Below are 13,151 nucleotides of genomic sequence, written 5' to 3' on the forward strand. Positions count from 1 at the left end.
TCTTTATATGTCCCATTTTGTCCATTCTTTCAACAGACACTTGGGTTGCTTCTACCTTTCAGCCGTTGTGACTGGTGCTGCTGTGAACATGGGTGTGCACACGGCTGTTTGAGTCCCTGCTTCCAGAAGTGGGATGGTGGACCATGTGGTGATTCTTTGTTTTATTCTTTGAGCAGCTCTGCCTGAGGGGTGCAGTTTCTCCCTATCCTGGACATTTGTTATTTTCAGATATTCTGGTAATAGCCATCGTAACGGGTGTGAGGTTATCTCTTTGTCATTGTGATTCTCATTTGTGTTTCCCTGATGAGTATTGAGTGTTTTTCCATGTGGAGAAATGTCTTTTCATGTCTTTTCCTTGGACCCAAGTCCTTTACACATTTTTTTGGTAGTTTTATGGTTTTTTTGACATAAATACAACGTACACATAAGCTGTCTGTTCATTTTCTTCTCTGCGCAGCCTGGCTTGGGATTGTTGAGCCCCTTTCCACAGTGGTTTTGTGGTTCCTGGAGGAGACTCTGAGTGGTCTCCGCGTAGCAAGATCTCTTGCACATCAGCAACACTTCAAGCTCCTTGACGTTGTGGACTGGGAACACCCTGAAGCCACTGGGCAGCATGTGCTTTACTCTCTTGTTGCTCCTGTAATCAATAACTGGGCATCAAGATCTGGCCCTTGAATCATCGGTGTACCCTGTTGTCTGTGCCTCTGCATTTAATTTGACATACACATCTGAGTGGTGCTGGATGAACTCCTCGGGCCACTTTCTAACGATGTTGGGCTTCATCAGAGGTCTGCAGGCGGCCATGGTGCCGAGTGGCGGCAGCACCGAGGAAGAGCTACACATTTTTTTAAAGAGTGGTTTTATTTTTTTATTTTTTATTTTTTTTAATTTATTTCTAGGGGAGAGAGAGAGAGAGAGAGTGTGAGCAGGGGAGGGTCAGAGAGAGAGGGAGTCAGAGACTGAAACAGGCTCCAGGCTCTGAGCTGGCAGTCAGCACAGAGCCCGACGCGGGCCCCGAACCCACGAACCGCGAGATCATGACCTAAGCGAAAGTCGGACGCTTAACCGACTAAGCCACCCAGGCGCCCCTAAAGAGTGGTTTTAGATTCACAGCAAAGTTGTGAGCAAAAGACATATTTCCCATATACCCTCTGCCCCCACACATACATAGCTTCTTCTGTTACCAGCATCCCCACGTAAGTGGGCCAGTCTTTAAAATTAATGACCCTACATTTACATATCGTCACCCAAACCTGTAGTTCGTGTCAGGGTTCACTCTCAGTGTTGTGCAATTTATGGATTTAGACAAATGTATCCCTCCATTGCCTAGTTGACTCTTGAACAACGCAGGGGTTAGAGGCATTGACTCCCTGCTCAGTGGAAATCTGTGTATAACTTTCTGTTCCCCAAAAACTTAACTGCTAAAGCCTGTTGTTGACTGGAAGTCTTACTGACAACACTCACTGTTGACTAACCCGCATTTTCTATGTTGTGTGTATCATGAACTGTATCCTTACAATAAAGGAAGCTCAAGAAAAGAAAACGTTATTAAGAAAGTCGTGAGAGGGGCGCCTGGGTGGCTTAGTCGGTTAGGCGTCCGACTTTCGCTTGGGTCATGATCTCGCGGTTCGTGGGTTCGAGCCCCGCGTCGGGCTCTGTGCTCACTGCCAGCTCGGAGCGTGGAGCCTGTGTCAGTCTGTGACTCCCCCTCTCTCTGTCCCTCCCCTGCTCGCGCTGTCTCTCTCTCTCTCCTAGAAATAAATTAAATAAAAAAAAAAAGAAAGTCGTAAGAGAAAACACATCTACAGTATTATCCTGTATTGAAAATCCATGTAGACCTGTGTAATTCAGCCATGTTGTTCAAGGGTCAGTTATTGAATCACCAAAAATAGTTTCACTGCCCTTTAAGGGATTTTAAAATTCCCCTGATGATGTCTGCCAGCTCATCCTTCCTTTCAACCTCTTGCAATCACTGAACTTTTTACTGTCTCCATAGTTCTGGCATTTTCCAGAATGCCATATGGGTAGAACCATTCAGTGTTTAGCTTTCTCAGATTGACTTCTTTCAGTTAGTAACATGCAGTTAAATTTTCTCAGTGTCCTTTTTTTTTTTTTTTAAATTCACATTAGCTTTTAAAAAAAGGTTGTTTTTTTTGATGGTTTATTTTTGAGAGTGAGCGTGCAAGTGGGGGAGGGGCAGAGAGTGGGGGACAGAATATCTGAAGTGGGCTCTGCTGACAGCAGCGAGCCTGATGCGGGGCTCGACTCACAGACTGTGAGGTCATGACTTGATCCAATGTCAGACATTCCATCAGCTGAGCCACCCAGGCATCCCTCATGTTAGCTTTAATTTTAATAAGATTTGGCATCTTTTTGCATGCTTGGTGGCTACTTCTTTAAAAGAAATGTTTTTAATGGAAGTATAGTTGACACACAATGTTACATTAATTTCAAGTGTACTCCTTTATGTCCTTTCATGGCTTGACAGCTCATTTCTTTTTATCTTTGAATATTACTCCGTTTTCTGGATCTGTTTTATCCATCACCTACTGAAGGACATCTTGATTGCTTCCAAGTGTTGGCAGTTTTGAACAAAGCTGCTGTAAACGTTTGTGTGCAGTTTGTGTGTGTGTGTACGTGTAATTTTTCAGCTCCTTTGGGTAAATACCAAAGAGTGTGACTGTTGGATTATGTGGTAAGCATATGTTTATTTTTGTAAGAAACCACTAAACTGTCTTCTAAAGTCGCTGCACCATTTTGCATTCCTGCCAGCAATGAGTGGGAGCTCCCACTGCCCCACCCCCCCACTGGCATTTGGGGTCAGTGTTCTAGATTTTGCTTGTTCTAAGAGGTGTGTAGTAGCATCTCATTGTTGTTTTCATCTGCATTTCTTTGGTGACATATGATGTGGAGCATTTTTTCATATTTGTATTTGTTATCTGGATCTCTTTGGTGAGGGGTCTGTTAGGGTTTTTGGTCCATTTTTTAATTGGATTGTTTTCATATTATTGAGTTTCAGTTTTTCTGTTTTGGATACAAATCCTTTATCAGATCTGTTTTTTTGAGTATTCATTCTCAGTCTGTAGCTTGTCTTTTTATTTCCTTGACAATGCCTTTCAAAGACAGAAATTTTTTAATTTAATGAAGTCTAATTATCAGTTGTTTCTTTCATGGATGGTGCCTTTGGTGTTGTATCTAAAAAGTCCTCACCAAACCCCAGGTCATTTAGATTTTCTCCTATGCTACCATATAAGAGTTTTATAGTTTTGTGTTTTATATTTAGGTTTGTATTCTGTTTTGAATTAATTTTTGTGAGAGGTATATAGTCTGTCCACATGTTCTCAGCATGTGGACATCCAGTGGGTTTAGTGTCGTTTGTTAAAGAGACTGTCCTTGCTCCACTATGTTGCCTTTGCTCCTCTGTCAAAGATCAGTTGACTGTGTTTCTTTCTTTTTCCCCAAAGTAGGCTCCACACCCAGCATGTGGCTTGAACTCAACAACCCTGAGCTTAAGAGTCACATGCTCTACTGACTGAACTAGGCAGGCGCCCCCAGGCCGTATTCTCTACCACTGGTCTTTTTGTCCATTTTTTTTGACATTACACATTGTCCTGATTACTGTGGCTTTGCAGTGAGTCTTAAAGTTGGGTAGTATCAGCACTCTGACTTTGTTCCTTGGCTTCAGTATTGTGTTGGCCACTGTGGGTCTTTGTTTTTCTACATGAGTGTTAGAATCACTGTGTTGATACCCACAGAATAGCTTGTTGGGATTTTGATTGGGATTGCATTGAGTCTTCAGATCAAGGTGGGAAGAACTGATACCTTAATGATATTAAGTACTTCCTCTTCAGGAACATGGAGAATAGATGATACTTTGTTTTGTTTTTTTAGAATTAAAAAAATTTTTTTTATTTTTTTTTCTGAGAGACAGAGGGCCCAAGTGAGTGAGGGACAGAGAGAGAGAGAGAGAAGCCGAGCTCACTCCAAGGGGGGCTCGAGCTCAGGATCCATGAGATACGACCTGAGCCAAGGTCAATTACAGATTCCTTTTGCTCGTTGGAGGTATATGGGAAAGTGATTGACTTTTGTATGTCAATCTTGTATCCGTTTACAACCTTGCTATAATTGCTTATTAGTTCTGGGAGTTTCTTTGTTGATTCTTTGGATTTTCTACATAGCCAGTCATCGGCAGACAGAGCCTTATCTTTTCCATTCCAGTCTAGACCATTTTCCTCTTTTTCTTGTCTTGCTGAATTCCCTTAGGACCCTCTGCCCACATTTGTTGTTGTTCTTGTTTATCATGGTAATTTTAAAGTTCAAAGTCAGAGAGAATGGTATAATGAAGATTTCACTCATTCATAGGTGGACNTACGTGAAATTCATTTGTGGACATCACAAACTGTAGTTTTGAGTTAGGGTTGTTTTCCTACCTTTATAGTGTCCATATTCACTGGTGGTCAGGATTGTGAGAGAGGCCCAGGCGACCTCTGGGCACTTTGTTTTGGGCGTCTTTGACTCCCTCCAATTCCTGCTTGACTTGTCCTGCCTTGCAGGTATCAGACTCAGTGAGTGGGCAGACTGTGGTTGACCCCAAAGGCTATCTGACGGATTTAAACTCCATGATTCCGACCCACGGAGGGGATATCAAGTGAGTGCTCTGGGGGACTGGTGGGAAGGAGTGGGACTCAGGTTGCCTAGAACGTTTTGGATTTTATTTGAAAAATATGTAGCCAAAATAGAATCTGGACGTTCTAAAAAATACATGGTGAAGGGGGTTGATTTTCTCTTTATGTGCTTGCTAACTGTGTCCCCCACTTGGACCCTTGACCTCAGTGCCTGCCTGGTGCCTGAAGAGGCGCTCAGGGCCTGTTGGCACAGGTGCTCAGCAGCAGTCTCAGAAGGGTGCTGGTCCGAGTTTTGAGTAGGTTCTGTCTCTTGGGACACCAGATTCAACAGTTCTACATTGGCGTCTTCGTTCTGGGCCTGGGCACACCCTCTGCAGTGTGGTAGCCTGACCCTGTGTGCTTTCTGACCCTGGTAGTGACATCAAGAAGGCACGACTGCTCCTCAAGTCTGTGCGGGAGACAAACCCCCATCACCCACCAGCCTGGATTGCATCCGCCCGCCTGGAAGAAGTCACTGGGAAGCTGCAAGTAGCCCGAAACCTCATTATGAAGGGAACAGAGATGTGCCCCAAGGTACGGCATGGGTTAGGGTTTTCCAGGAAGGCTGTGCGATGCTGGCCCCGGAGGGGCCTGAGGTGTTTGTAGCATGTGGGGCACCCGTGGGAGAGAGACTTGAGGTAGGATAAACCTGCCTGCCTCTTGGTGTCGAAACTCCACACAGTTCGACAGGCCAGGGGGAGGAGGCAAAAAGTGTGAAAGGGTTTTTTCCTGCTTATTTTCACTTAGAGCTTAAGACTCATCTACAGTTTGTTTAATGGCAGGATAACTTTAACAAGAAAGCTAAATTGGTCAGCTTTTTCACACACATCCCCCTCCCCCACCCCCCAATGTAAGAGACATAAAGATTAATTCTAACTCTTAGGGGACTCTTCCAGTACTTTTTTGGGAGGTGGAGCGACTAGACAAAGCTTTAAAAAGTCCTTCGAGACCTTCTAAGGCGTCGTACATGTATTGTGCAGCCTGGGGTGGCCTTGGCAGTGAATGATGCCTTCTCTGAATCCTTACCCCAGGACATCAGGCATAAACTAGAACTTCCCAGGCAATCCCACAGCCACAGGCTGATATGTCTCCATGTCATCTGTCGATTGACCTATCATCCTGAAGGGCAGACTCTTCTCCTAGTTTGTGTGTTTACTCCACGTGGACACAGAGGTGCTGTTGCCACATTCCCAAGCCCTGGCACTGCAGGGGCTCTCTGGTGCAGCATGTGTGAGGCCAAGCTGATGGACTTAGGTTTGTTTGTCAAACCTGGGGCCATGGGTCCGTTGAACCCAGCCCCTCCTGTTCCTGAGGCTTTCGGGGTTACCTGCTGCTGCACATCTGCTTACAGCCTGCATGGACACTTACTGTTCTTTTGTTTTGCCTCACAGAGTGAAGATGTCTGGCTAGAAGCAGCCAGGCTGCAGCCTGGGGACACGGCCAAAGCTGTGGTGGCCCAGGCTGTTCGTCACCTCCCTCAATCTGTCAGGATTTACATCAGAGCAGCAGAACTGGAAACAGACATTCGCGCCAAGAAGCGGGTTCTTCGCAAAGGTGGGCCTCCCTGGAGCTGCCGTCACCAGAGGATGCATCTGGGGCTGTGACCCACATGAGGGAGGTGATGCCTTCGCCACTCCTGGTGTCTGTGTCCCTGGTGCCCGTGTTCTCAGAGAGCAGACTCTGCTGCTTTGCTCAGGCTTTTGGCAGAAATGGTTAGGGAATGGGTGACATTTTCAGGCCTTTTTCTGGGCTGAGTTGCCTTTGCTCTTGGACCCTCGTGGATTGGAGGGTAGTTTCTACTCTGGATGAGGCACTCGGGTTTAGATCCCATGCCTGCCTTTTCCTGTTGTGTGACCTTGAACACGGTAAGCAGTCGCTCTGGGGCCCAGGTTTTCCCCATCTGCATCAACAGTACTCTTTTGGAACCTGCTTCTTAGGGCTCGATGTGGTGGTGTATGTGGAAGGCAAGCCGAGCCAGCACAAAGCGGGCCTCAGGGTCTTCTCCACTGCCAGGAGCCTGACGCTGTTGCAGGTAGAAGCGTGTCATGTGGTTTTAAGGTTGAACAAACAATGGTCACAGCAGAGCTGTGCATTAATGGAGTCCCTTAGCACCTGTCTTCTCACCTGGTACTTCAAGCAGGGTGGCATGTGCCATTGGCTTGTGTGTCACAGTGAACGGTTTGTATGCCGGGGAGGCTGACCCCACCCAGGAGTCACTGCCACGATAGAGCTTGTGTAGCGGATTGCTTGTCGTCATTGCAGAGCTCGTGCTGACAGCGGCGTTTCTCCCTCCACAGACTGCGGCAGGGTTGCTGCTCCTGGCCTCAGTCCCAGAGCACATGCGCATCAGAGGGGTGGTCCGGAGTAAACCTGTGTCAGTGGCATACTTTGCTGGAGTTTGTAGTGTGAGAAAACAAGGTGTGTTTTGTAGGATTGAAGGCAGCGTTCAGTGAGAGGGTTCTAGCTCTTGTTTTTAAGGTGAGTGTTTGAGTGAAATGTTGAGAGGTATGTGGCATCAGGTCATGCGAGTGTTCTCACACATAGATTCTGACTGTTTATTCTTTGTGGTTGGTAGAGGCCAGGCGGAGTCCCCCTTGTGTGTGACCTGACCGCATGTGCCTGTGTGTATTCGAGTGTGTCTTCCCCTCATGGGTCCAGTTTCCTGACTGCAGCTCTACTACCCATTAAATGCTCAGCCATTCTCTTAAAATGAAGCCACGAGCGGAAAGTTAGCACCTGTCTTGGTTTATAGAAATCAGCTTATCTTTTTTAGCCAGAAAAATAGTTCTTTAATGAGAAACATATTAAACTATGGGTAATTAGCATTATTTATTTAGGAAAGCTCTACTGAGTCTTGCCTGCCACAACTCATGATGAATGACCATGCATGTCTTTGTGGCCACTCCTTGTTCACCAGATTACCTGGATTCATTTCCAGCTGGCTTCAGATTTGGAGAGGGGAGCAGGCATGGAGGAGGGGGATCTGCAGAGCAGTGTTGAGTGGTGGCTTTCCCAGGCCATGTTGCATCTCTAGGGCAGTGGCTCTCCTGGCTCTGCTTCTCTCAGAGAGCTGTGCTAAGGTAGAAAGAACATGGAGCCCCCAAGCTGGCCTGTGCCCCTGCTCCCTGGTCTTGGTCCTGGCCTGCCCCTGTCCTTAGAGTATTTCCAAAAACAACATTCTTTTTTCAGATTCCTGGGGTAGAGCCAGTTCCTGCTTTTGGTGAAAATCAAGATGACACTTACCATCAGTGACTTAGGACACCTCGCCACTCCTTAGTTGCTGGCATGTGAGCTCTGGGTCTCAGTTGAATGCAGCTGACCTCTTAGTCCATTGTTGGGAGGATTTGAACTTGGAATGCTAGTCTGACACTTGAGTGACCTTGAGCATGGTACTTGACCTCTGAGCTGGTATCTTTGTAAGGGAACATGTGGGCCTCAGGCTGGGCCATTGGCTGCTTCCTGTCAACTCATCTCACTGTGATAGGCATGAAGCTCTGTGTTACTCTAATACAGTCATGTAGAAGTGGAGCTATTTTACCCTGAAACTCTATGTTGTGCCTCATAAGTCATGGCAGCCTCTAGTGGCCGTCACTGTCAGGTCATTGTGAGCACAGGGATAGCAACTGACTGTCCCCCCTGCAGGGCCACGGCTGGAGATCATGTTGGTCTCTGTGTGATCCTATCTTCTGCTTGCGGGCATATCTGCTTCAGACTGCTCTTTTCCTTCCTGGGCTGCCCCTTGTACACCAGCTGGCTATAGCCTCTCAACATGGTAGCTGGCCTCTGGGAAGAGCTCTGGCAATAGCCAGACTGGCGAGCAGCAGCTGGCTTTAGCTCTAGTTCTGCGGGCTGCGGATGAGACAGCAGTGGAGGAATTCCCACTGTCTCCCATAAAGTGGAGACACACAGTCTTGGGTGTCGTACCAAGACTTCATCTCTTGGTGAAGGTGATGACCCTATAGGTTAAGTCCCACTGGAAAGTTCTGTATGCTAGAGGTTGAATGATGAAGCTTACTTCCACTGGTCTGCAGTGTAATGTGGAGAAGGAAACCAGGGGCAAAGGCGCTAACGTGTGCCCACAGGAACAGCGGGTGTAGTTCTGTGTCCCCGTGTCTCTGGCTGGTCACTTGGCTGAAGGATGGCACTTTGTTCTTCCAATGCTTGTGCCCTCTGCTAGCACCTTACCTGATCAGGGTCCTTTCCTGGACCAGTGACTCAAACCATTACTCCTGAAGGGGCTAAATCCTCAGTGGTGCTTTCTTGGGCTGCCATACTTTCAGTAAGTAACTCTTGGAAATGAGACTACTGAGCCAGGCCTTAGCACTCTCCGGGCTCTGGTCATGGGGCTCTCCCCGCCCCAGTACACAGTGTACCCTGAGAGGTCAGTCTCCCCTTGGAGATCAGAGTTCCCCTCTCCAGCCAGGGCTGGTGCACTGGCTTCAGTGGGCTCAGCTTTCAGTGCGGTAGAGCTGTGGCCATGAAACCTCCTGACAGCACGGTTCACAGGTTTTGAGGTAGGAACCAGGCTCTCCCGGTGGGTTGTGACCTGTAGTCTGGGGAGCTGCTTGGATGTCCCTGCTTCTTCCGGGACCTGTGTGTTTTGGCTGTGTGAGACCCACTCCTGTAGGTGGTTGCATCCTGTGATGCTGAGGCCTGTTGCTTTGGGGTGTTTCTCCCAGCCATGCTCGAGATGCTCAGTAGTATCCCGCTGTTCCACTAGGCCTTTGCTCCAATGATGGGGATGTGGTCAGGCCAGGGAATCCCACACTGCGAGCCCTTTGCTGCATGTTTTTTGCTGTGAAGTAAGTTTCCTGAGCACATTGTGGATGTGTGGTGCTGGCAGAGCTCTGTAGGCAGGGAAGGCAAATCCAACCCGAAAGGAACCAGTCCCTGCCCCTCCTGATGGAATGGGTCCAGATATTGGCCTAATCCAGGGGCTGGCTAGGGAATGGCTCCCTATGAAGGGACTCAGCTCAGCAGTGGGCGTTGTCAGGTCACCCTTGGGAGGGATTCCATGAACCCCGAGTGCTCCGTGGTGCTGGTACACAGCCCCTTGGATCGGGTGGGGGCAGTACATCCCTAAAAAGGAGGCCTGCTAGTTGCTGCTGCCGGTGAGGGAGGCTCACCACATCATGTCCTGGCTTCATCCAGGGGCCTCAGGAGGCCTCAGTCTGTGCCCTGATTTCAAATGAGAAATTTTGTAGGTCTGCAGATTCTGCACCATTAAATCTGAGGTCTCTTTTCCACAAGGTTGGCCCATGTGTTTCTGAGAAACAAGAGCCCATCTGGGGAGCTGCCTTGGAGGTGCTCTGGTTTCCTGGCTGGTGACCCGAGCTGTGCTGTTCTCCGTCAGCCCACCCCTGCCAGGGGCCGACTAGAGGGCCTGGCTTCACCCTCCCCTAGTACTCGCGCTGCAGGGCTCTGTGTTGGTCTGCCTTCTGTTTTGGACTTTTTGGTAAATTGCATATGAAGAAAGGATTCTGTTGCTTAAACAAAGGTTTGGAAGTTTCTGGACTACACAGAGTTGTAGCCTCTTCTAGGAGTCTGTCCCCCTTCTCTGATGTCACTCCATATGCTGTCTGCCCACAGGCCACCAAAGGGGCCCACCTGCTGCAGGGCCAGTCTGCTGCCAGTGCACAGCACCCCTCCGGGGCTGGGAAGGAGTCCATGCGCAGCCGGCCCTCAGATGCACCCCATCCTGGAGAGACATGTATCCCAGGGCCACTTCTCGTTTCTTTCCCCTGACTTCTGCACACTCGCACACAGCCTGGCTGACCAGCCCTTCGTGCGTGGGCAGCTGCCTTCTTGTGGTTCTTAACATTGGTTTTCAAGCATTAGTGGAAGCAGATGGTGCACACCTCCCTGTAGTCGTCTTCTGTGTCCTAGACTTGCTTGTGATTGAAGATGTTCTGCCCTGGGCTTGGCCGTGTCTGCCCCAGGCTCTGGAGAACCCGTATATAGGACTGCTCTGCGATCCTGGCCACCAAGGGAGGGATCTTTTGGGCCCTGCTGGTGGCAGCACTCCCTGTGACACGAGCATCCTGCTTCTGCTTCTGCTTTTCTTTCTTTTCTTTTTTTTTTAAATTTTAATTTTTTTAAAATTTATTTATTTTTTTTCTGAGAGAGAGAGAGAGAGAGAGACAGCGTGAGCAGGGGAGGGTCAGAGAGAGAGGGAGATACAGAGTCTGAAACAGGTTTCAGGCTCTGAGCTGGCTGTCAGCACAGAGCCCGACGCGGGGCTCGAACCCACGAACCATGAGATCATGACCTGAGCCTAAGTCAGATGCTTAACCCACTGAGCCACCCAGACGCCCCTGCTTCTGCTTTTCTGTGACCTGATTTCTTGTCTGATCTTTCTTAGCCCTTGAACATGTTCCAAACTCGGTTCGCTTGTGGAAGGCGGCCGTTGAACTGGAAGAGCCTGAAGATGCTAGAATCATGCTAAGCCGAGCTGTAGAGTGCTGCCCCACCAGCGTGGAGGTGAGTCTGCCGGACTCTGCCTGAGCCCAAGTGCAGCATCTGGAAGAGACATCAGCTGAGCATTGAGCTGTGATTTCTGGGGCCATAAGGCAACGTGAAATCACATGAGGCCACCTGATAACACAGCTGCTGGGCGGAATGGCCAGCGTGGCTGTGGTCCTTCGTGCTCCATATGGAAGTACAGAGTGGAATCTTAGCTGGTGTCTGGGTACTACAGAGAATTCTGTTTTGAGCACTTTTTTGCAGGGTCCAGTCCTTCTAATTCAGCTCAGAGTTTGTAAGCGGGACCTGAGCATTGAAGGATGGTAGAAAATACTGATAGATCTTTCTCTCAGCCCAGCATGAGAGGCTCATTGCCTCAAAGCTAGTTGGGTTTCTTTAGTTTCAAACATTCTGGTTCACAACATTCTGTGCAATGATTTTTAGTGTTGGTTTTATGATACCCAACATGTCCTTAATTATCCTAAGGGGTATTGTGAAATTCTCCAAGGAAAATTAATCTTTATTTGTATAAAAGTAAATAGAGCCCATACACATCTTTGGTGATGAAATGTTGCAGAATGAACAGCCGGGATGTGAGAACCCCAAAAGGCTGAACACTCGGGTGTCCTTTGTGAAGTCAGCAGTCACGTCCTGCTCATCTTCTGTGCCCCACCTGGAATGAGTCTGGCACACTGTGTACATTTAGCTGGTGTTTGAAACGTGACTGAGCATCTGTCAACTTCTCTTGTTTACCAGAGTCCCTAAATAAGTCAGAAACATAACTGAACAGTTATGGTGAATCAGATCAGGTGAAAAATGTTGCTGAACACATTCATGGGCTCTATTTAAAGGATCCTTGAGAGCTGTCAGAAAGAATATTGTGGAAGTGCCGTGCCTGTTAAGGTTGGGTTACCGTTTGACCTGGCAGGTTGCACTGAATACTGTGCTCTTGTTTGCTGGTGTTCTCTTCATACAGCTCTGGCTTGCCCTGGCAAGGCTAGAGACCTATGAAAATGCCCGCAAGGTCTTAAATAAGGCCCGTGAGAACATCCCTACTGACCGGCACATCTGGATCACGGCTGCCAAGCTGGAAGAAGCCAACGGGAACACGCAGATGGTGGAGAAGATCATTGACCGAGCCATCACCTCACTGCGGGCTAATGGCGTGGAAATCAACCGCGAGCAGTGGATCCAGGTGAGGTTAGCAGGTAGGACCCCCCCCTCCCCCCACTGTAAGCAGGTGGCATATTGTCTGCTTTAAAAAGGCACGTTGGCTCAGTCAGTTAATCATCTGGCTTCGGCTCAGGTCATGATCTCATGGTTAGTGAGTTCAAGCCCTGAGTCGGGCTCTGTGCTGACAGCTTAGAGCCTGTTTTATTTTATTTATTAAAAAAAAAAATTTTTTTTAATTTTCTTAATGTTTTATTTATTTCTGAGAGAGAGAGAGAGCATGAGCAGGGGAGTGTCGGAGAGAGAGGGAGGCACAGAGCCCGACGCGGGGCTCGAACCCACGAACCGTGAGATCATGACCTGAGCCAAAGTCGGACGCTTAACCGACTGAGCCACCCAGGCACCCCTAGAGCCTGTTTTAGATCCTCTGTACCCCTCTCTTTCTACCCCTCCCCTACTCTCTCTCTCTTTCTCTCAAAAATAAATAAACATTAAAAAAAAAATAAAACGAAGAATTCATGTTTGGGGGGTGTCTGGGTGACTCAGTCAAACTAAGGTCTGACTCTTGGTTTTGGCTCAGGTCATGATCACAGTTCATGAGTTCAAGCCCTGCCTCGGGCTCTGTGCTGACAGTGTGGAGCCTGCATGGGATTCTCTCTCTCTGTCTCTCTTTCTCTCTGTCTCTCTCTCTCTCCCTCCCTCCCTCCCTCCCTCTCCCTCCCTCTCTCTGCCCCTCCCCTGCTTGCATGCTTTTTTTCTCTCTCTAAAAATAAATAAACTTAAAAAAAAGAAAAAAAAGCACGTTGGAGTCTCTCCTAGGGTAGGGGCTGCTGGATGATACTGAGGGTTGTCTCG

The 13,151-nt window shown here is 48.3% G+C and overlaps 1 protein-coding gene across 1 annotated transcript in view; it reads left to right on the forward strand.

The window, feature by feature from the left end:
• Positions 1-13,151, forward strand: part of PRPF6 (pre-mRNA processing factor 6) — a 47,186-nt gene that overhangs the window by 12,847 nt on the left and 21,188 nt on the right. Inside the window, exons 7-11 of the mRNA XM_077756883.1 lie at positions 4,554-4,648; positions 5,042-5,198; positions 6,056-6,218; positions 11,026-11,144; positions 12,103-12,321. Of these exons, the coding sequence (XP_077613009.1) occupies positions 4,554-4,648; positions 5,042-5,198; positions 6,056-6,218; positions 11,026-11,144; positions 12,103-12,321 (753 nt within the window). The remainder of the gene's footprint in view (positions 1-4,553; positions 4,649-5,041; positions 5,199-6,055; positions 6,219-11,025; positions 11,145-12,102; positions 12,322-13,151) is intronic.

Source organism: Crocuta crocuta, unplaced genomic scaffold, assembly GCF_008692635.1.
Source record: "Crocuta crocuta isolate KB4526 unplaced genomic scaffold, BGI_CrCroc_1.0 scaffold613, whole genome shotgun sequence".
NCBI classification, from domain to species: Eukaryota; Metazoa; Chordata; class Mammalia; order Carnivora; family Hyaenidae; genus Crocuta; species Crocuta crocuta.